Source organism: Melospiza melodia, chromosome 21 (assembly GCF_035770615.1).
Source record: "Melospiza melodia melodia isolate bMelMel2 chromosome 21, bMelMel2.pri, whole genome shotgun sequence".
In the NCBI taxonomy this organism is placed as follows: domain Eukaryota; kingdom Metazoa; phylum Chordata; class Aves; order Passeriformes; family Passerellidae; genus Melospiza; species Melospiza melodia.
This window is the reverse complement of record NC_086214.1, coordinates 13,130,873-13,151,904: the sequence shown is the minus strand read 5'-3', so window position 1 is coordinate 13,151,904 and position 21,032 is coordinate 13,130,873. Positions and strand designations below refer to the sequence as shown.

The 21,032-nt window shown below is 48.9% G+C and overlaps 1 protein-coding gene across 4 annotated transcripts in view; it reads left to right on the top strand.

Annotated features, from left to right (window-relative positions):
• Positions 1–20,914, top strand: part of ACACA (acetyl-CoA carboxylase alpha) — a 99,959-nt gene extending 79,045 nt beyond the window's left edge. For all 4 annotated transcript variants that reach the window (XM_063173711.1, XM_063173714.1, XM_063173712.1 and 1 more), the window contains 10 exons: positions 51–171; positions 1,752–1,848; positions 3,276–3,372; positions 3,937–4,072; positions 8,531–8,708; positions 9,324–9,436; positions 15,422–15,576; positions 15,837–16,007; positions 18,578–18,714; positions 18,905–20,914. In XM_063173711.1, the coding sequence (XP_063029781.1) occupies positions 51–171; positions 1,752–1,848; positions 3,276–3,372; positions 3,937–4,072; positions 8,531–8,708; positions 9,324–9,436; positions 15,422–15,576; positions 15,837–16,007; positions 18,578–18,714; positions 18,905–19,031 (1,332 nt within the window). In that variant the 3' untranslated portion in view covers positions 19,032–20,914. The remainder of the gene's footprint in view (positions 1–50; positions 172–1,751; positions 1,849–3,275; positions 3,373–3,936; positions 4,073–8,530; positions 8,709–9,323; positions 9,437–15,421; positions 15,577–15,836; positions 16,008–18,577; positions 18,715–18,904) is intronic.
• The last annotated feature ends 118 nt before the right edge of the window (positions 20,915–21,032 follow it).

The window sequence follows — 21,032 nt, the reverse complement described above, 5'->3', positions numbered from 1 at the left end:
TTTTGGGAATGGGGCTCTCACTTCCTTCTGTGTTTCCCTTTTTCCCTTAGACTATCCACAGCCCTGTGCCCATCCTGAAGGCCAAGGATCCCATAGACAGAACCATTGACTTTGTTCCCACCAAGGCCCCCTACGACCCTCGCTGGATGCTGGCTGGACGCCCCAACCCGAGTAAGGCCAGGACATGCAGCAACTCACCTTGTTCCAAGGCTGTTTGCCACGTGTCTGCTACCCAAATATATTTCAGACTCTGTAAAATAATTAGTTCTGAGCAATATGGCTAGAATATATAAATATTTACGCATAATAATATTAATCAATAATATTATTTATAAACAATATTTAAAAGTAGCATGTAAATCCTGAGTGCTCAAGGACACCATACTTTTATGGATTACTGAGAATAGGTATTTCTATGGATTTTTTTTTATGATTTAGGGTAAAGTCCATCCACAGAGGGTCTGTTTAAGGAATCACAATATTCCTGCAGATCTTGGGGAGTTGTTGTGTTGGCACCACTGGGGTTGTGCAGCCTTGTGTAGGTACAAGCTGCAAACTGGGTGACCATTACTCCCGCTGTTATTAATGAGTTTGGGGGGCTGAAATGAGATTTGTGATAAACTAAGTTTTCTGGTTTTGGATAATATTTTTTCATCATCTCTCAAGCAATTCATCCAGCTGTCCGGGCGCTGCAAACGCCGGCCTCCAAATCGAGTGACTTCAGATTTTAATTTAGTGGAAGCGTTGAGGAAAGCAGATGATTCCCTGTGATAAGTTAAAGCAGATATCTCCTAGGTGAAAAGTTAAAGCCATTTATTAGAGGAGATATTGCCGTGATATTCTTCAAAGTGACGCCCGACACGAGGCCAGAATCTCAACGATCAGCTTCGGGCTCGCGATAAAGAGATAATTCTGAAATGGATGGTCACATTTTACAGTGGGGCCACAGAGGCAAGGAATGTAGAACACAGTAATTACAAGTTTGGGCTTGATAAAACACTCTCCATCCTGTTTAAGTCAGCAGAGGTTAGCGTGCTCAGATCTCCACTTTTTAATTGGTTTTGGACTTGGGTTTGCAGAAGCAGAGGGAAGAGTTCCTCGGGAGCTCTGTGCCAGGGGGTGAAGCTGGGAGGGATTTGGGGTTTTGGGGAGATTTTTTTGTGGGTTATTTTTATACAGAGCTTCCCAAAACCCCAGTGCACGGCAGCTGCCCCACAGAATTGTGATTTCTGTAACTGATTCTGAAATACAATTGAAATTTTGGTATTTAGTTCCTGGGTTTCTGCAGCATTCCTTCTTTCAAAGAAAGATTAGGCAGGATCAAGAGAAGAATATGAGATAAGTTTTAAAATAGAAATAGATGTGTTGAAAACCATCTTTAATGACTTTACCGCCTTTTGACAAATGTTTGTAGTCTTGAAAAAAGCAGAGTTATTTATTTAAAAGCACAGGAAGTCCCTCTGCTCTCAGAACCCCATCGTTTAACAATAAATGATGCTTTTGCTGATAAATTGCTGTCTTTATGCAGACTAGGAAATGAAATAAGACATGATGGCTGAAGGCAGACAAATGCTCAGCTGTCTAATGTTCCCTTGTATTGTCATCTATTTAAAATTAAATAAATAAAAAGACAGTGCCATGTTCTCCAGCTGGCATTTTAAAGCAAGTTTGATTTGTTGCTTTGATATTCTGTTTTCTTTCTTCCCTCTCACCTTCCTCTTTTGATTTCCCCTTTTTTCCCTTCCTTTTAGATCAGAAAGGGCAGTGGCTGAGTGGCTTCTTTGACCATGGCTCGTTCATGGAGATCATGCAGCCCTGGGCACAGACAGTGGTGGTGGGGAGAGCAAGGTAAGTTCTGTGTTTTAGGCAATTGTAGAAATCAAGTTTGGGTTAGCTTTGCATTTCTCTAGAACACAACATTCCTGTGATTATTTCATTTTCTGTGTGTATATATATATATTTAATAGAAGGAGTTGAAAAGAAAGGGATGAGGTGACCTTTAAGGTCCCTTCCAACCCATTCCATGGCTCTATAATTCTATAATTTAAAGGCTTCCAGGCCAAGCAGTGTGCCAGGGGTGGAAATCAATGATTTGGCAAAGCCAGAAGCTCTCTGTCCATGCTCAGCTTCACTTGCAGCTCCTTTCTTCTGACAAATTCCGAGTGGCTTTGGACTCTCACACAGCAGGGATATATAACACAAATGAAACAGACTCCTTTCAAAAGCAGTGGCACTTTGAAAAAAAAAAAACAAATATGAATGTATTCTTCTGGGATTGTTACTGTAAGTGCTGCCAAAACTCATCTCTCGTATGTATGTTTGGAATATGTGTGCTGTTGGCTGTAAATTGTCTTTTATTATTCTATGGCAACTTGTCCAGGGACACACTATAAAACAAGATGTAGCATCTTCATGTGCTAGCCTGATAAAATTTATATGAAGTATTATGGAAAACAGAAGTTGTTTTGAGCTGTTTTCAAGTTCAATAAATAACTGTAATACTTGGATAAAGATGTTCTTTATTAGGTCACATGGGCCCTAATACAGAAGTTATAAGTTACCGATTTAGGACGGCTCCTGCAATTATGGGGTTCCAGCAGACTCTTCATCACAGGGAATGGGAATATTTCAGCCCCTCGGTGCACATGGGCCCTGTCTCTGCCCTGGCTGTGGGAAATCAGCTTGGGCTGCCTGGGGAGGGAGAGGGGCTCTGCTGGGACTGGCCTGGCAGCGTGGCTTCCATGGCCTTTGTGTGCAGCAGGGCTGGCTGCCCTGGGAGGCAGAGCTGGCATCTTCCCTGCTGCCTGCTCTGCTGTCCATCCCTCTGTCCCTGCCCCCTGTCCCCTGGCTGTCACCCTGCAGAGCAGTTCTGGGGAAAACACAGGAATTGTTTACCAGCTCCCTGTCCCCCTGGCTGTCACCCTGCAGCTGCACATCTGGGGAAAACACAGCAATTCTTTAAAGTCCCTCTAAATACCAACCCCTTCTGGGATTCCTTGATTTCTCATTGTCAAATCCACCAGTACCAAAATCTGGGTGATGGCAGGTGAAGGGTGGTGGATACACAGATTTACCACTCAAAATCTGGGTTTGGTTTATTCTGTTTGATTTTTAGATAGGAATGTGCTCATCTTTTGGAGTAGATTTTGCTTTGAGCGCTGTGACCTCTCTGGAACTCTCCAGCCCCAACTCTGCTCCTGTTGCTTGTCCCCCCTGGCTGTTTGGCTGTGTGAAAAAGGCAGGGGTGGGGATTTCAGTGTCTCACCTGTTTGCAGGCTGGGAGGAATACCTGTAGGAGTGGTTGCTGTGGAAACGAGGACAGTGGAGCTCAGCATTCCTGCTGATCCTGCAAACCTGGACTCGGAGGCCAAGGTGGGTGGGCCCTGTGCCCCTGTCCCTGTGTGTCCCCTGCCAGTGTCCCTGTGCAGTTCCCTCCTTTCCCCAGGTGTGGTTCCCATTCCTGGGGAGCTGGCAGTGCCTGCACTCTGCTGTGTGACCATTCCTACATTCCTAACCTCCAGGAACTCCCAGATTCCCTGCAGCCCTGACTCAGGGAGGGACAGGGATCAGATGTGACAAGCAAAAATCCCTTCCCTGCTCTCCTGCTGTGACATTTTGCTGTTCCCCTGCCTGGTTTCACAGCCCTGGCCCTGCTTCATCTCTCCAGGGCTTTCTCCTCTCCATCTCCTTTTCTTTCTCTTACAGCATCACAGTGTCAGGCTGTCCATACTCTTTTCTTAGCTGAATTAATGGGAATGCTGAAGTTGGTGACAAAAGGATTGTCCCAGTTTTCCCATGGCCAAGCAGATCCCACACATTTCACCTGCCATGTTCCTCGTTGTTTATCCCACATCACAGCTCCTGATGGTTTTTCTGTGTTTTAACTCTTACATTAATGTGCTTCAAGGCCTGACAGTGGATTTTTCTTGCCACCAGATAATCCAGCAGGCTGGGCAGGTGTGGTTCCCTGACTCTGCCTTCAAAACAGCCCAGGCAATCAAGGACTTCAACAGGGAAGGGCTGCCCCTGATGGTCTTTGCCAACTGGAGAGGCTTCTCTGGGGGAATGAAAGGTAAGCAGCACTTTGGAGCTGTCCTGGGGCTGGTTTGGGCTCTGGCTTGGCTGCTCAGGGCACCACAGAGTGCTGCTTGAAGTGTGCTGAAGTGCCAAGGGTGTGAGATTGATGCTGTAAAATGTGAAGTGGAAGATTGGATCAGGGCCTCTTGCCTGTGTGAGGGAGCACTGGAGCTCTCAGGGTGGCAGAGGCTGCTGGGCACAAGGCAAAGCCTCTCAGTTTGCAGAGGCAAAGGTGGGAGTTGGCAAAAGAGGGCAAAATTCTTCCCTCTGGAAAACACCCCTTGCCTTTGAGGGTGGATTCTGCTCCGTTTGCTTATTCTGCACCCACTACATGAGCTGCTTTCCCAGCCACACAACTCACTGGGATGCTGTTGATGTAATTTTAGCTTATTTATTTACCTTATTTAGTCCTTAAATATTGTTTTACCTTAAAATGTCATGTCTGGCCTTGCTGGGTTCCTCAGAAGCTGAGTTTGAGCTTTGGGCTTGTGTGGAACAGGCAGCACGAGGATGTTAATATTTATATTGCATAGCCCACGTTATTCCAGGCAGCTGGCAGCAGGAGGAGGGCAGGACAGAGCCATTGCAGTTTGCACCTTGCTCCTTGCATTTTCCAGCCTCCTGCTTGCTGCTGGTGTCTCCTGACACTCTCAGGGTCCCTTGGGGAGTTGTTTGCAGTTTTGGTTTCAGTGCTGGCTGGGGATTATGCAGGGAGGAAAAATAAACAATTATGCCACCCCTCAGTGCACACAAACACACTGCCAGGAGCCAACTGCACTGTGGGTAAAATGACTCCAAAATTGTGTGTAATGAGTAGGAAAAGATTAGAGACAGCTCTTGCTATGCTGAAAATTGACATTAGTGAAGGGGGAGGAAAAGGAGAAAAAAAAAAAAAAGAGGGAAAAAATTAAACCCCCTCTTTCCCAGTCAGCCTGGGAGGTCTAATTCCTGCTGCAAAAGAAATAAATATATAAAAACCGCCCTAAATGAAGGCAGCTCGTGGTGTGGTGGTGTTCCCTTCTGCGGCCAGAAGGCTCCTGAGCACAATGAGAATGAAATGCTGGAGAAGTGGCTGGCACATTGTGCTGGAGGAGCCGTTTGACAGGGCTGGTTTGGGCTCTGTTTGGGCGAGGCGGCGCTGACCCACGGCGGGGACACCCCGAGCGTGGCATTCCCTGGAAATGAGCACCAGGGTCCCCCTGCAGCGGGGCTGAGCACATGGAAACCCACCCACAGGGAGCCCTGATCCCCCCAGGGGGCTGGGGTTCCACTGTGCTCCCTTCTGCCCGGGACAGAGCCCCAACAACAACAAATAAAAGGAAAAGAGATAGGAAAGAATCAGCAGAGGAGAGAGGCTGGGCTGGGTGGTGGGTGATGGGTTGTGGGGCTGGATGCTGGGTTGTGCACAGGCACATCCTTCCTGTGCCTGTGCCAAAGGATGTGCAGGCACAGAAAGGATCCCAAATGATCCACGGGCACAGAAAGGATCCCAAAGGATCCATGGGCACAGAAAAGATCCCAAAGGATCCACGGGCACAAGCACAGGAAGGATCCCAAATGATATTGGGATAGGATCCAAAAGGACATTTTGGATCTCAAAAGATCCACAGGCACAGAAAGGATCTCAAAGGATGCACAGGCACAGAAAGGATCCAAGAAGGATGCACAGGCACAGAAGGGATCCCAAAGGATCCTCAGGCACAGAAAGGATCCAAAAGCATCCATGGGCACAGAAAAGGATCCACGGGAACAGAAAGTATCCAAAAGGATCCATGGGCAAAGAAGGGATCCCAAAGGATGCACAGGCACAGAAAGGATCCAAAAACATCCATGGGCACAGAAAAGGATCCACGGGAACAGAAAGGATCTCAAAGGATGCACAGGCACAAATAGGATCCCAAAGGATCCATGGGCACAGAAAGGATCCCAAAGGATCCACGGGCACAGAATGGATCCCAAAGGATGCACAGGCACAGAAAGGATCCCAAAGGATCCTCAGGCACAGAAAAGATCCAAAAGGATCCGTGGGCAAAGAAAGGATCCCAAAGGATCCACGGGCACAGAATGGATCCCAAAGGATGCACAGGCACAGAAAGGATCCAAAAGGATCCATGGGCAAAGAAAGGATCCCAAATGATCCATGGGCACAAATAGGATCCCAAAGGATCCTCAGGCACAGAAAGGATCCCAAAGGATCCACGGGCACAAGCACAGGAAGGATCCCAAAGGATCCTCAGGCACAGAAACACTTCCCTGACCACCTGCTGGCACCTGGGAAATGAAATCCCTTGCTGATCACACCCTGGAGCTCTGAGAGTGCATCAGGTTCCCCCAGCTCCTCTGCCTCTCCTCCCTCTGCCCTGTTCAAACAATTAGTGCTGCTCTTCTCTGCTCTTCACCTGAGTAAAATATACACCCGTGGCAGGAGTGAAAAATGTATTGCTAATTACACAATTATTTTATTAGGTAGCACTAGTAGAAAATGTCTAGTAAAGAATTAATTCAGTTAAGAAAATAATTGCTTGATTCAAATTATTTTAACACTAGAATTAGCTGAAAGTACTTCAAGTGGTTTATTACTAGCACTACATAATAAAATAATTGTATAATTAGTAATAAATTTGTCACCCCTTTTGAGTCTTTTTCTTTGCTCAGGACAAAGGGAAAGGTTGGAGTTTTGTTTGTTTACACTCTTCACTGTCTCTGCTGGGATTTATGTTTATTCCCAATTAGAGGGAATAAATTGTTCTTCCTTTTGTCAGCATTTGATACCTCTTAAATAACATGAAATTCCTTTTCCTGGGTGTTTGAGCAATGACCTTGGAAATGAAATGGAAAGATCCTATCAGTGCCTGTGGTGCTAATATATATTTATAGATATTTGTGTATATAAATATATGAATATATAAATATTATATATATTAAATATATAGCTATTTATATTAATACAAAATATAAAAGAGTGTTTCCCAAAGAGTTAATTGCCTAATTATGTTCATGTTAATGCTTAACACTAAAATGAGGGTTAAATGACAAAGGCACCTTGGCTTTTCTCGAGGGATAGGAGGATTTTAGATGAATAAAAGTGTCTCAGTGTTCCCAGACCGTTCCTGTTGCAGCAGGTGTGAGTACATAAATGCAGATCTTTTAATTTCTCTGCACTGGTATTTTAATGAGGCAAACTGGGAGGGTCCAAGCAAAAACCCAAATTATGGAGGAAGTTGGAAGGGTTGAGAGATGGATTCCTGCAGGAGGACAAACCCCACTGAAAATCCTGCTGCTGTTTGTGGTGAGCCTGAAGGAGAGCAGACACTGTGCAGGTGGTACAAGGGGTAGTGACTTGAAATTAATGGGGAGGGAGGGGAAGTTTGGCTGAGTTCTGAGGCAAATCTCATCTGTTGGGCTGTGGAAATGCCCCAAAGGAAGCAGATTTATTGTTTGGGGTTTCTAAATGGGAGCTTTCAAAAGCACTGTGGGAGAAACAGTCCTGTGTGAACAAAGAGGTGGGTTAGATGAGCCTAATAACTATTTTTCATTTCTTGTATTTTGATCTAATACTTGTAGATATAATTATATGTAACAAAATATATATATTCAAGAGTGCCCGTTTCCATTACAAACTGTGTCCATTAGAAACTATATCATCTCATAGAAATTCTTCTGCCTTCCCCTTTTCTCTTTTATTTAAATCACCTTTGGGGCTGATATTTTCAATGTACTGTCTTTACACAGTGGAGTTGTTCTTATTAATTTTGAGCAAAGTGCCTTAAACAAATTTTAATGGAGGAAGAGCAGAGTGCTGCTCCCCATCCCTCTCCACACACATTTTTATGAAGATCTGGAAGAGCTCTGCTGCCCTTAGGTGCATTTTATTCACATTACACGAGTTGTGGGAGAGGTCTGGGGTAGTGAGTCTGAAATTGGGCAGTGCAGACGTAGCCAGGCTGATTCCCCAAACTGTGGGAATGCTTGTGGGCTGGGAAGGCAGGGATGGATCATCCCCAGGGCACCTCCAGTCACTGGAGCAGTGACTCCAGGCTGTTTGTCCCTGTCCCAGCAATGCTTGACCATCTCTGTGTCCATCCCCAGCTGTGCCTGTGTCCATCCCCATCCATTCTGACCATCTCTGTGTCCATCCCCATCCATTCTGACCATCTCTATGTCCATCCCATCCATTCCTGACCATCTCTATATCCTGTCCATCCATCCTGACCATCTCTGTGTCCATTCCCATCCATTCCTGACCATCTCTATGTCCATCCCATCCATTCCTGACCATCTCTGTGTCCATCCCCATCCATTCTGACCATCTCTGTGTCCATCCCATCCATTCCTGACCATCTCTATATCCTGTCCATCCATCCTGACTATCTCTGTGTCCATCCCCAGCTGTGTCTGACCATCTCTGTGTCCTGTCCATCCATCCTGACCATGTCTGTGTGTCCCTCCCCAGACATGTATGACCAGGTGCTGAAGTTTGGGGCGTACATCGTGGACGGCCTGCGCGAGTACCGGCAGCCGGTGCTGGTGTACATCCCGCCGCAGGGCGAGCTGCGCGGCGGCTCCTGGGTGGTCATCGACCCCACCATCAACCCCAGGCACATGGAGATGTATGCTGACAGGGACAGCAGGTACACACCTCTGCCTGGGACGCTGCTGGGGCTGCCTGGCTGCTCCTCGTGGCCTGGGACGGGTGGTTTCCCTGGGGTTGGACATGTGGGATGTCATCCGCGTTTTCGGCTTGGAGAAAGTGGAGCTAAAGATTCCTCCAGTCTCCCGGATGGGGGAGGAATTGAACATCTGACTCCGTGTTTTTAGAAGGCTAATTTATTGTTTTTATGTATTATGTTATATTAAAGAATGTTATGCTAAACTATACAGATATCACAGATATTTACAGAAGGCTTAACAAGATACTACTGAAAAAGCTGGGACTCTCCAGAGTTCTGACACAGCCTGACACAGTTCTGACACCATCCAATTCACATGGTGGATAAACAGTCTCTAAAGTAGCAAAATACAGGAGAAGCAAATGAGATAATATTGTTTTCATTTTTCTCTGAAGCTTCTCAGCTTCCTAGGAGAGGAAATCCTGGCAAAGGGATTTTTCAGAAAATACGACAGTGACAATTCTCCCTTTGTCCTGTCTCCCTCCCCGTCCTTTCCAGCAGGTGTTGAACCATTCAGTTTAGTGTCGGATGACACAAGGTCAGGTACAAGAAGTGCTTTTGTGTTTTCTCCTGCAGGGGAGGGATCCTGGAGCCCGAGGGCACGGTGGAGATCCGGTTCCGCAGGAAGGACCTGGTGAAGACCATGCGCAGGGTGGACCCCGTGTACATGCGCCTGGCCGAGCGCCTGGGTACGTGGCACAGCCCCTGGGCACCCCTCGGGGGGCAGCTCAGCACTGCTTTTCACTTTTATTTACTGACAGGTTTATTTGCTGACAGTTTTATTGGTCTGACTTGGGAAGAAAACCAGTGAGACCACGGCATGTGTGTGTGACCGTGTTCACAGGGGTCTGAGGATGAGGGAAGAGATGAGGATCTGACTCCATGTTTCAGAAGGCTTGATTTATTATTTTATGATATATATTACATTGAAACTATACTAAAAGAATAGAAGAAAGGATTTGATCAGAAGGCTAGCTAAGAATAGAATGGCAAAGAATGATAACAAAGGCTCTGTCTTGGACTCTCTGTCCATGCCAGCTGACTGTGATTTGCCATTAATTCGAAACAACCAACATGGGCCAATCAAAGATCCACCTGTTACATTCCACAGCAGCAGATAACCATTGTTTGCATTTTGTTCCTGAAGCCTCTCAGCTTCTCAGGAGGACAAATCCTAAAGAAAAGATTTTTCATAAAAAATGTCTGTGACAGGTGTGTACCTGTGAGATGGCGCTCATGCACGCTCAGCATACCCAGGGTGTGGAGTATTGTGGGGTTTTGAGCTGATTTCTATTTTTTATTATATTTTATTGACTGGGTCTCACAACAGCCCCTCACTGCAGATGCTTGGGTCTAATTTCCAGCTCAGCAATTGCTCAGCTCACTAAAGGTTTGTGGGCCAAGCCTTCAGTGAGCGTTGTTTCACGTAAGGAAGGGTTTGATCAGAGACATTTGGGCTGCTGGACTGTCACTGAGTGTCTGGGGTAGTTTGCAGTAATGATATCTGTGTGCTCTTCAGTTCCAAGGGAATGAGGAATGTTGTCCATGTCTCTGTGAGCAGGGCTCAGTGCTGGGTTGTGTTATTACCACTCCGAGTGATCCCAGCGCCTGCTGTACACTCAACATCCCAAAATACAGAGTGTTCAGCAAAATGCACTTAATATCAGATATGTTCTCTCTTGGGGGAATAGGCTTTTTAAATAGTCCTTTACTGGCTCTTACTATAAGAGTATAATCTTACAGAGCCTCCTTTTACCTCCAAAATTGACTACATTTCAGTGGAGGGAGAAGCGTGCCATGTGGGTATGGCTTGAATTTATAAAGCCTTTTGGGATCCTTCAGGAGGAAAAGTGTTCTGCAAATGACTGATAAATCCTGGCTATTGCTGCAGTTACATTTTATTATTTGGGTTGTTTTTTTTTTTTAATTTATGGCAGGGCAACAATTTATATACAAAACAACCCTCCTGATATGCCTCGAGAAATAGTAACGGGTGAAGGGTGAGGGGTGCCCTGGGATGGTGGAAGGTGTCCAGTTAAATGATCTTTAAAGTCCCTTTCAACTCAAACCATTCTGTTATTCCATGACTTAAATCCCAGTTTAAAAGTCTGCAGCTGCAAAAAGGAGGTTATTTTCAGCAAACCTCACTTTTGGCCTCTGTCAGATTTGAGTGTCCCTTTCGGAGCAAAGGGACAGCGACCACCCCAAACCATGGGGACCCAGCTCAGGACTGCAGGGAGAGGGAACAGAGCATCACCTTCACTCCCCTCTGTGGCTGCAGGACACCCCTGAATCCTCTGGGACACTGAAAAAACCCACAAGGGCAAAGATGGGAGAGTTTCTGCCAACAGCCCCACAGACCCAGCTCCATGTGAGGTGGGAGCCTGATCAGGGTTTTTCCCCCCTGTTCCTCTACTGGGTAATTACTCCCAGCAAACTCCATACACTTTAATTAAAATGACTGCAACACAAGAGCGAGTCACTTACAACTGTACACAGGGAGAGCTCTAAAAGCTTCAGTCACTGATAAGCATCTCCCTGAGATGGATGTAATTGCTGCCAGCACCGCCTGATCATCGCTGTTGTTTTGCCACTAATTCCATACCAGAGCAGCAGAGCCAGGATTGCAGGACACACTGAATTGCATAATTTTTTTTTCTTTTTTTTTTTTTTTTCCTTTTTTATTTTTTTTTTTTTTTGCCGGTTTTCTTTCTGGCCAATTTAAAATTTGTCAAAGTCGGTCTTCTTCTGGATCACTGCCCTTTGATATTTCGCGCACTCCATTTGCCACAAACAAGCCGCAGGGCCGCGGTTCATGCTGACTCCAGCAGAAGCAGAGAAAGCTCCATTTATCTTACACTGCCTGCTGAATTCTTACTCATTAGCTGGGGGTTCACTGCCTCTCTTTAACCCCTGAGTGGCTGTCATCCTGCCCGCAGCTCTGGGGAGCAGCACCGGGAGCTGCTCTCCCCCGGCCCGCGCCGGGGCTGGACGTGGTGCTTGGGGAGATGCTGAATCATTTGACACAAATCTGTTCATTATCAATTCTGCAGCAGCGTTGCTGAGATGTTGATTAGCCCCGTGGTTTATTAAAGTGTCACTCAGGGTTGGGCTGCTCCAGCGAGGGGAGACAGGGTGGCCCTGGCCCAGGGCACGGCCCCACGTGGGCAGGGACGTCCCACAGGTGTGCAGGGGTCGCCCAGAAATGTGGCAGCGGGGCAGCCTGCAAGCCTTGGGCCACAGTTTAAAATACAGAGACTCAATTTTATCGTTTTATTACAGTTAGACTAAAACACATCGTGAAAATGAGCCTCACTGCACAGATTCTGTGTCAGAGGTGCAGGGAAATGGGTGCAAAAATGGGGTGGAATGTGGGTGAGAGGAATGGCAGAGTGGCTCCAGTTACAGCAAGGCTGGCTATCGCATTTCCATGTTTCTTGTAGGGAAAAGGCAGCATCCAGCCATCACCTGATGCACATTGTGCCAGTGGGAATGTCCTTGCTGGTCCTGTGAGGTGTTCTGTGTGCTGAATGCACCTCTGGTTTCATTTATTTCATTTATTTCATTTCCTAGGGCAGTCAGTCTGTGCTGCTGGGGCTTGGTTCACACCTTACTTGAGTATCCAAACTGCCTTTACATTTCCAAATAATGAGTGAACACTCAAATATTCACCACTCAGCTCCACTTCAGCACAGCAGTTCCTCTCTGGAAATGAACATTTTGGGGTGCAGGACCAGAACTGACCCTCACTGCCAGTTTTTCAGGAAAACCTGGGAGGAACACTGCTCCTCTGATCCCACCTCTCATGGGGTGCTGGATAAACACAGGTTGTAACTTGGTTTTGTGGGTGATGCTGGTTTCAGGTGCTGCTGCATTTAAATTGGTGTTAATTCACACTCGCAGGCTCCCAGAGCAAGCCCTGCTTTCTCTCAGCCCCTCCTTGGCACTGGGGTATCCTCCCAGAGGGGCTGGGGTTGGAATTTTATTGGAATTGCGTCCCTGCCACACTTGAGGTGCTGGGAAATGGGACCTGAGGAGCAAAGGGAGGGAAGGGCAGGGTGGGAAGCACCGGGATCTGTGCAGGGATATTTGCAGCCTGTGCCACGGGCTGGTGTGACCTTCACTGGCTGTTCATGCTGCACCTTTCTGACATAAATCCTGCTGAATATTTAGTGAAGCAATTACAGCCTGTCTCATTTAAAGAAACAAGAGACAATCCAAAAACGCCTGTCTCTCAGGGGACATGAGTGGCTCCCTGTGACCTTCCCTCTCCCCTCTGGGCTGGGGGAGTTTCTGGGCAGCCTGGACACCTTTGCCATTTTTGCTGAATTTCCTGGAGTCCCAGGATGGCTTGGAAGGAGCCCTAAAGCCCATCAGGGACACCCTCCATTATCCCAGGTGCTCCAAGCTCCATCCAGCCTGGCTTGGGCACTGCCAGGGATCCAGGACAGCCCCGGCTGCTCTGGGCACCCTGTGCCTCCCACCCTCGCAGAAGAGAATAAATCTGTGTCTGGCACTGTTTTGCTGAAGGCAGAAGCAGAGGAGGTGAGGTTCAGGTGTGAGGCTGCTGCTGCAGGTGTGGAGTGAGGTGGGGCCCCAGGGCTGCTGCTTCCCCAGGGCACCTTTGCAGCCTGGTTAAGGTGGTTCTGGTGCTGATTAAAAGAGAACAGAGCAAAGCTTGTGGCACCAGGAGTGCTGGGTGCTCCTGCCCTGGGGGCTCTGGGGCTGTTGCAGCAGAGCTGAGATGATTCCCAGCCCCATCCAGAGCCATGGGAGGCTGCAGGGGAAGCTGCATTCCATGGGAAAGGTGCCATGCCCTGTGCTCCCTGCCACACCAGGAGGGTCACTCCTGTCCCTGGTGCTGCCCCACCTGTGTGCCAGCTCTGTCCCCATGGAATGGGGCTGTCTGGAGCACTGCTCCTTTTGTTTCCCTATTGATTAGCAGCCAATCCATACCTAGAGGTCTATAATGCTCCTATGATTTAAACTTTAACAGTTTCATTAACTGTCAAGTACCTCTAGAGCAAAGGAATCCCATATTTTAACTCCCCTCTCCTTGCCAGGATAAGATTTGTGGAAGGAGACTTCTTTTTTTCCCTTTTATTATTTTTTTTTTACCTTAATAAATAAATAAATAAATACCAGGCTTTCTGAAAAACCCTGAGGCCTCGAGATCTGACTAGGAAAGAAAGAAAACCATTCCAAGATATTTAATTGTACAGGGGGCTTACGGGATTGATCGAGAGCTTAGCTTTTTACAATGGTGCAGTGAATAAGAAATGCTCCTGACAAACGATCGATGATGGGATAATCACTCTTTATCCCCCCTCCTCATTGTTACCTTCTTTCTTCCAGGAGAACAGGGTTCAGAAGTCAAAAATCTTTATAGACGCTGCTTTTAAATTAAGCAGAAAATAGACATTGACATATTTGTTAATCTCACCTAAATCATTACTGGGCCTGCCTGGGTGGACTCGGTGGCAGGGGCTGGAATTCACCAGCAGGGCTGCCCCGAGTGCCTGTGCTGCCATTGAAACCAGGGAGCCTGGGCCTTCAGCCTGGATAAATACAGATAATTTTTTATTCCGAAGGTTACAAGGGGAGCTTCTCTTAATTAACACCTTCTTACTCGCATCTGAAGGGTTAGGTAACATTTGTATTGGTAGGCACAAGGAAAACATTCCTTCCTTGGCAAGGATCTCTGTCTGGAGGGCTTGTGCCTTGGAAAAATACAAATATGGTGTAAAATAAGTGTGAGCAGGCACTGAAATCATACATATAAGGGTTTTTGAGCAGGCCCTGGGGTGCTCAGGCCCCTGGCAGCTCCTCCCTTTGGTCCAGCAGCCTTGGATTATCGTGCCTGTGGGAATGAGGCGTGGAAGGAGCAGCAGCATCCTGGGATGGAGCCCCCAGGATGCTGTCCCAGCTCCCAGCTGTGGTTTAGAGGCTTCCTGAGCACAGGTTAATATCTGAACTCATGCTCGGGAGCCTGTGCTGGAATCTCCTTGCATGGATTTGTCTGATCACCCTCTGTGAGCCCCAGTGGCAGTGAATTCCAGCCTTGGATTGTGCCCTGGGTGAGGCTGGTCCCTCCTGGGGTTTCTGTAGAGCTTCTGCTTCTGTTGAGCTGGGTTTGTGGGCTTGGGGATGCTCTGGTTCCTGCTGTGATTGCAGAGCCCCTGGGAGTTCTCCTAAAGGAGAGCTTGCAGTGGTGGAGGTGGCGTGCCTTGCTCTGTGTTTCCTGCTAAATGAGCAGCAGTGTTGGGACATTATTCTCTTTTAGGAGTAAGCCCTGTAAATGTCACTTAATTGATGGCTTAGATGGTTGGCATTTAAATGGAGCAGAGTTTCCATGGTGAAAACACCCTCAGAGCCCTCGCCTGAGTCTCTGTGGCACAGAATCTGGGCTGGAGCAGGGATTTGCTGGGCACTGCTGGGAGCTGATGCTCCGGGGCTTGGCCTTTGGCTTTCCCAAGCTCTGGAGCTGCACCCCTGAGCATCCTCAGGGTCTGAGCTGTGTGTGGTTTGAGCTTCCCCAGGGTCTGAGCTGTGTGTGGTTTCAGGTATCCCTGGATTCTGATGTGTGTGTGGTTTTGGGTACCCTGAGCTTCCCCAGGGTCTGAGCTGTGTGTGGTTTCAGGTATCCCTGGATTCTGATGTGTGTGTGTTTTCAGGCACCCCCGAGCTGAGCCCGGCTGACAGGAAGGAGCTGGAGGCCAAGCTGAAGGAGAGGGAGGAGTTCCTGGTGCCCATCTACCAGCAGGTGGCCATGCAGTTCGCTGACCTGCACGACACCCCCGGCAGGATGCAGGAGAAAGGAGCCATAACCGTGAGTGTCCCGCGGCTTCCCTGGGGACGGGGCTGGAGCCAGAGCCTCCGTCACCACGGACAGCTCCCGGTGTCCTGCAGCTTCCGCGGGGACGGGGACGGAGCAGACCCTCCACGGCCCTGTGGAGCGCCTGGCATCCCAGATGGGACGGGGTGGGATCCCAGGGGAGTGTCCATCGAGTGCCAGCTGGGTTTTAATTTGGGAATGAGCTGCGTCCGCTCCTGCTCCGTCCCTGACTGCCGTCCCCGTGCCGCGGGCAGGACGTCCTGGACTGGAAAACCTCGCGCACGTTTTTCTACTGGCGGCTGCGGCGGCTGCTGCTGGAGGAGGCCGTGAAGAGCAAGATCCACGAGGCCAACCCCGAGCTGACGGACGGGCAGATCCAGGCCATGCTGCGCCGCTGGTTCGTCGAGGCGGAGGGCACGGTGAAGGTGGGTGTGGGCTGGGGGCACCCAGCTGTCCTGCCAGGGCTGGGGGCATTGCCCACCCTGAGCCCCTGCCAGCGTCTACTTTATTTTATTTTATTTTATTTTATTTTATTTTATTTTATTTTATTTTATTTTATTTTATTTTATTTTATTTTATTTTATTTTATTTTATTTTATTTTATTTTATTTTATTTTCATTCTATTCTATTCTATTCTATTCTATTCTATTCTATTCTATTCTATTCCATTCCATTCCATTCCAATTTCATTCCATTCTATATTCTATTCTATTTTATTCTATTTTATTCTATTCTCTTCTATATTTTATTCTATTTTATTCTATTCTATTTTATTTTATTCTATTCTACTGTTCTATATTTTATTCTATTTTATTCTATTTTATTCTATTCTTATATTTTGTCTATTTTATTCCATTTTATTTTATTATACTTTTTCTATATTTCTATATTTCATTCTATTCTATTTAATTCTATTTTATTTTATTCTATTTTATTCTATTATTCTATTTTATTCTATGTTATATTCTTATATTTTTTCTATTTTATTCTATTTTTATACTTTTTCTATATTATTCTACTTTATTTCTCTATTTTTTCTATTTTATTCTATTCTGTTTTATTTAATCTAATTTTTTTATATTGCTTAGTTTTATGTATTTATTTAATTCTCCTTTGTTTCTATATTACTTTATTTCATTTTATTTCATTTGTTTATTTATTTGTTTCATTTTATTTTACTTTATGTTACTTTATTTTACTTTGTTACTTTATTTATTTTACTTTATTTTATTTATTTTACTTTATATTTTAAATTTCAGTGTTTTATATTTTAATTCTATTTTTTTCCACTCTGTTTTTGAAGTCCCCAACAGGCAGGGGTTCCAGGGAAGGGGGGATGTTCTCTGGAGGGCAGCAGCCTTTCCAAGGTAGAGCCTGAGCTCTCCAAAAGCAGGCAGCTCGTTAGCTAATACATTACACCAATCAAGGAGAGTTATCTTAAGCCACAATTAATCTGCTCCCTGGCATATGTTGATAGGGAAGCATCATGCTGTTTCTTAATTAAAAGCAAACGGATTAAAAATGATTAATAAGAGTATTAAATATTCTCCTAAACGAAAAGCTTTGGGATTCTTGGGTAAATGGAGCTTTCCGCAGGTCTGGGGCTGTGCTGCAGCTTCCCGGGCTGGGCTTTCCCCCCTTCCCTGGAAGCTGCCTTTGTATGCAGGGACTGTTTGCTGCCTGCCAGGGGCACAGGCAGGGAGCAAAACTCCGAGTTCCAAACCTTAATAAGGAGAAAAACAATGAAATAAGCAAAATCTTGAAGTGACATCACCGGGCTGAGACAATCAGAGACATCAAGTGAAAGGAAAGGAAATAATCCTGGGGTTTCTGAAGTGTGTCAGGAGCTGGGATGGGCTCTGACACCAAAATTCCTCCCTGGGAGGGTGGGCAGGCCCTGGCACAGGTGCCCAGAGCTGCTGGGGCTGCCCCTGCATCCCTGGCAGTGCCCAGGACAGGCTGGACAGGGCTGGGACAGTGGGAGGTGTCCCCTGGGCACAGCTCCTGACAGGAGGGGACAGCCAGGGAACAGGGACAGGGGAGAGGGAGCAGCCCCAGGCTGGGCCAGGGGAGGTCTGGGTGGGATATTGGGAAAATTCCTCCTTGGAAAGGAAATTCCTGCATGGAAAAGGAAATTCCTCCCTGGGAAGAGCTGCCCAGCCCTGGCACAGCTGCCCAGGGCAGTGCTGAGTCCCCGTCCCTGGAGGAGGGATTTGAAATCCCTGTGGATGTGGCACTTGGGGACACGGTCAGTGGTGGCCTGGGCAGTGTGGGGAATGGTTGGACTCAATGACCCTGAAGGTTTTTCCAGCCCCAGTGACTCTGTGACTCCTGGCTCTGTGTCCCAGAGGTGCCACCACGGTGTCACCACCCCCAGCTCATTGTCATTCTGCCTTTGACTTGGTTAGTGATAACAGAGAAGGATAGTGCACCTTTAAATGAGGAGCTTTGTGTTTAATTACCCAAATAAAATGACATAAATATGAATGAGTGCTAATGGCAGTACTTGCTTTTCCGGAAACCATTAACAAAACGATTCTTAAATGATTTGTAAAGAAAATGAGAGGAGAGGAGAGAAGGCTGTTAGGGGCTTACACTCTCCTGAGTTATTACACAGCCAACTATCTAGCAAATATCAGGTGAAATGATCTTGTGAAAGGCACAAAGGGGGTCGTGGCTGAGGGTCCAGGCACTCCAGCCTGCTGATGATTTAGCACTGGGACAATCCCCAGAGCAGCTGCATGTCAGGTCAGCCACGTTCCACCAGAATTTGGGGAGCTGATAACCAGGGAGACTGGGATTTATCTGGGACAGCTGCAGCTCGTTCCCTGCAGCACTGACCAAGTGCCTCCTTGGTCCCCTTCCGTCACATTTATGGCAGGATGCAAAAGAAATGGATAATCCTTGACCTCGTGCTGATTGTTGGGTGTGTTTGTGGGGTGAATGTGGGCAGTGGCAGGGCTGGGTGCAGGCTGAGCCGTGGCATTTTGACAGGCCTACCTGTGGGACAGCAACAAGGACCTGGTGGAGTGGCTGGAGAAGCAGCTGACGGAGGAGGAGGGCGTTCGCTCGGTGGTGGAGGAGAACATCAAATACATCTCCAGGGATTATGTGCTCAAGCAGATCAGGAGGTGAGCAGGGAGGGGAGCTGGCTGGCAGCAGAGTGGGCACACACTGAGGATTCCCCGGCCCAGCAGGGTCCTGAGGGAGCTCCCAGCTGCTCCCAGGGCTGTGCCCACTCCCAGCCCCGCACTCCATCCCCCTGGCATCGCTGCTGGGGGCTCTGGATCTGCCTCACTCTCCCCTCTGTGCTCTCCACAGCCTGGTGCAGGCCAACCCCGAGGTTGCCATGGATTCCATCGTGCACATGACCCAGCACATGTCCCCCACGCAGCGGGCCGAGGTGGTGCGGATCCTCTCCACAATGGACTCTCCCTCCTCCACGTAAGAGCCGGGGCTGCTCCCGGCCCTGCCCGGGGTGGGAACTGCCCTTGGTGTGCTCGGGAGGCTCCGGGAGCTGCTGCAGGGACACCTGGACTGTTCCAGAGCAGAGGGAGCGTGTCCTTGGCAGGGACACGAGGCAAAGGTACAAACACGAGCGGAACGGAGCCCCCCGGCCTCCTGTACCTTATTTATTGCTCCGAGCGGGGCTGGGCGCTCCGGAACCGCGAGGCCTTGGCGCGGCAGGGCCTGCAGGGACACCCCTGTCCCTCCTGTCCTTCCAGGGACACCCTGCCCCTGCAGGGACCCCCTGCCCTCCTCCCCTGCTCCCCTGCCCGGCGGCAGCTCCGTGCTGACAAGTGCCAATGTCCCCCCGTGCCCTCCCCTCTGTCACCGGTGATTCGTGTGTCACCCTCTGCCAGTGGTGATTTGATTTGTGTGTCCCACGTCTGTCCTGTCTCCTAGGTAGAGGAAAACCAGCCTTTAGCTGCTGCGGCCGTGCCCCCAGGAGGCTCCCCAGGGCTGTGAAGGGTTTTGGGGGGCAGGATTTTGGGGGCTGTACCCCCGTGGCTTTGCCTTTGTGCCCAAGTCCTTTAGAGCAGGCTGTGAATTTTGTGGAAGGCCCTTCTGGGAGGGGGCACTAGAGACCAAAGTGCAGCTGCTCAGCGTTTCTGCTCTCCCTCCCCTGATGTTTTCAGGGCTAACAGTGCCCGTCCCTCCCTGTGGGCAGCTCCAGGCAGCTGAGGCGAGGCAGGAGAAGGGACAGAGCCAAATGCCCCAGTGGGGCTGGAAGTGCAGAAGGAAATCTCAGTCTGAGGGTCTGAGGAGAGCTTTCTCCATCATCCTGCCCTGCCCCAGAGCTGCCTGGGCATGGCTGGGAGGGGCCACTCTTACCTGGAATGTGACAAATGTTGGGTTTGGTACCTGGGGGCAATGGTCAGGAAGAACTGGGTGGCAGCTGAGTGCAGGAAGCTGTGGCAGCTGCCCAGGTCCCCCCAGGCCAGCCCAGATCCCCAAGCTCTTTGTACATGTTTTTTATGTAATGAAAGCTCCGAGAAGCTGCAGTGCTGGAGGGAAGCACAGCCCAGCCCTCACACAGCTCCTGCACAGGGCTGGGCTCTCCGGGCTCACCAGTGATGGTCCTGGAGCAATTTCAGACTTCACAGCCCCTCCTTAGTCCAGCAGGAAGGGCTGCAGGACAGAAGCGTGGTACAGAAGGGCTGTTTGAGGAGAGAATGGATCAGTGATGCTGCCAGTGCCTCTCCCCTGTCCCTGTTTGCTCCTGAAGTGCAATGCAGCCCTTCTGCCAGTGCTGCCAGTGACTGGAGGTGCCAGCCCGGGGCCGCTGCTCCCCTGCCCGTGGCCAGCAGAGCTCGGGCCACCCGCAGGACTTGCTTTTTCTTAATAGTTAAGAACCCTAATTTGATTCAAGAGATTTTTTTTTTCCACTAGAGCCCCCTGAACAAGCCCCAAAGACGCTTTTGCTTTCGCCAGGGCGGGCTGCAGCAGGACACACAGACAGAGAATGTGTCAGCCAGGCAGGACCGGGACGGGCGGGCTCTCCCTGTCCCCAGGACCCCCGTGCTGGTGCCACCAGAGTCCCCCTTGCAGGACGTGCGGGAGGGTCCCTGTGCCCACCAGCAGCCCCCACTGCAGTGTTACAGCACCGGCTCAGGCCTGGCCCCAGAGCATCCCTGGGGTGGCACCGGGGTCTGGCGGTGCCCTGGGGGCTCTGGGCCTGCTGGGGCTGTGGCAGCAGCACCTGAGATGTCCCCAGGGGGGTGTGGGGGGGTCACCGGGTGTGGGGAGCCCCCTGGGTACGAACGGTTCTCGCTGGTGCTGAAGTATTTCACTTACCTCAATTTCTTTTAATAAAAAGAATGAATTACAGCTCTGCTGCTGCTGTGAGTGCAATCTGTCACCCCTGGCCGGGGGAGCTGAGCTTTGCCTGAGGCCAGGACTGCACAGAGGGCTCTGTGGGACCCCCCAGGCCAGCTGTGCCCTGCCC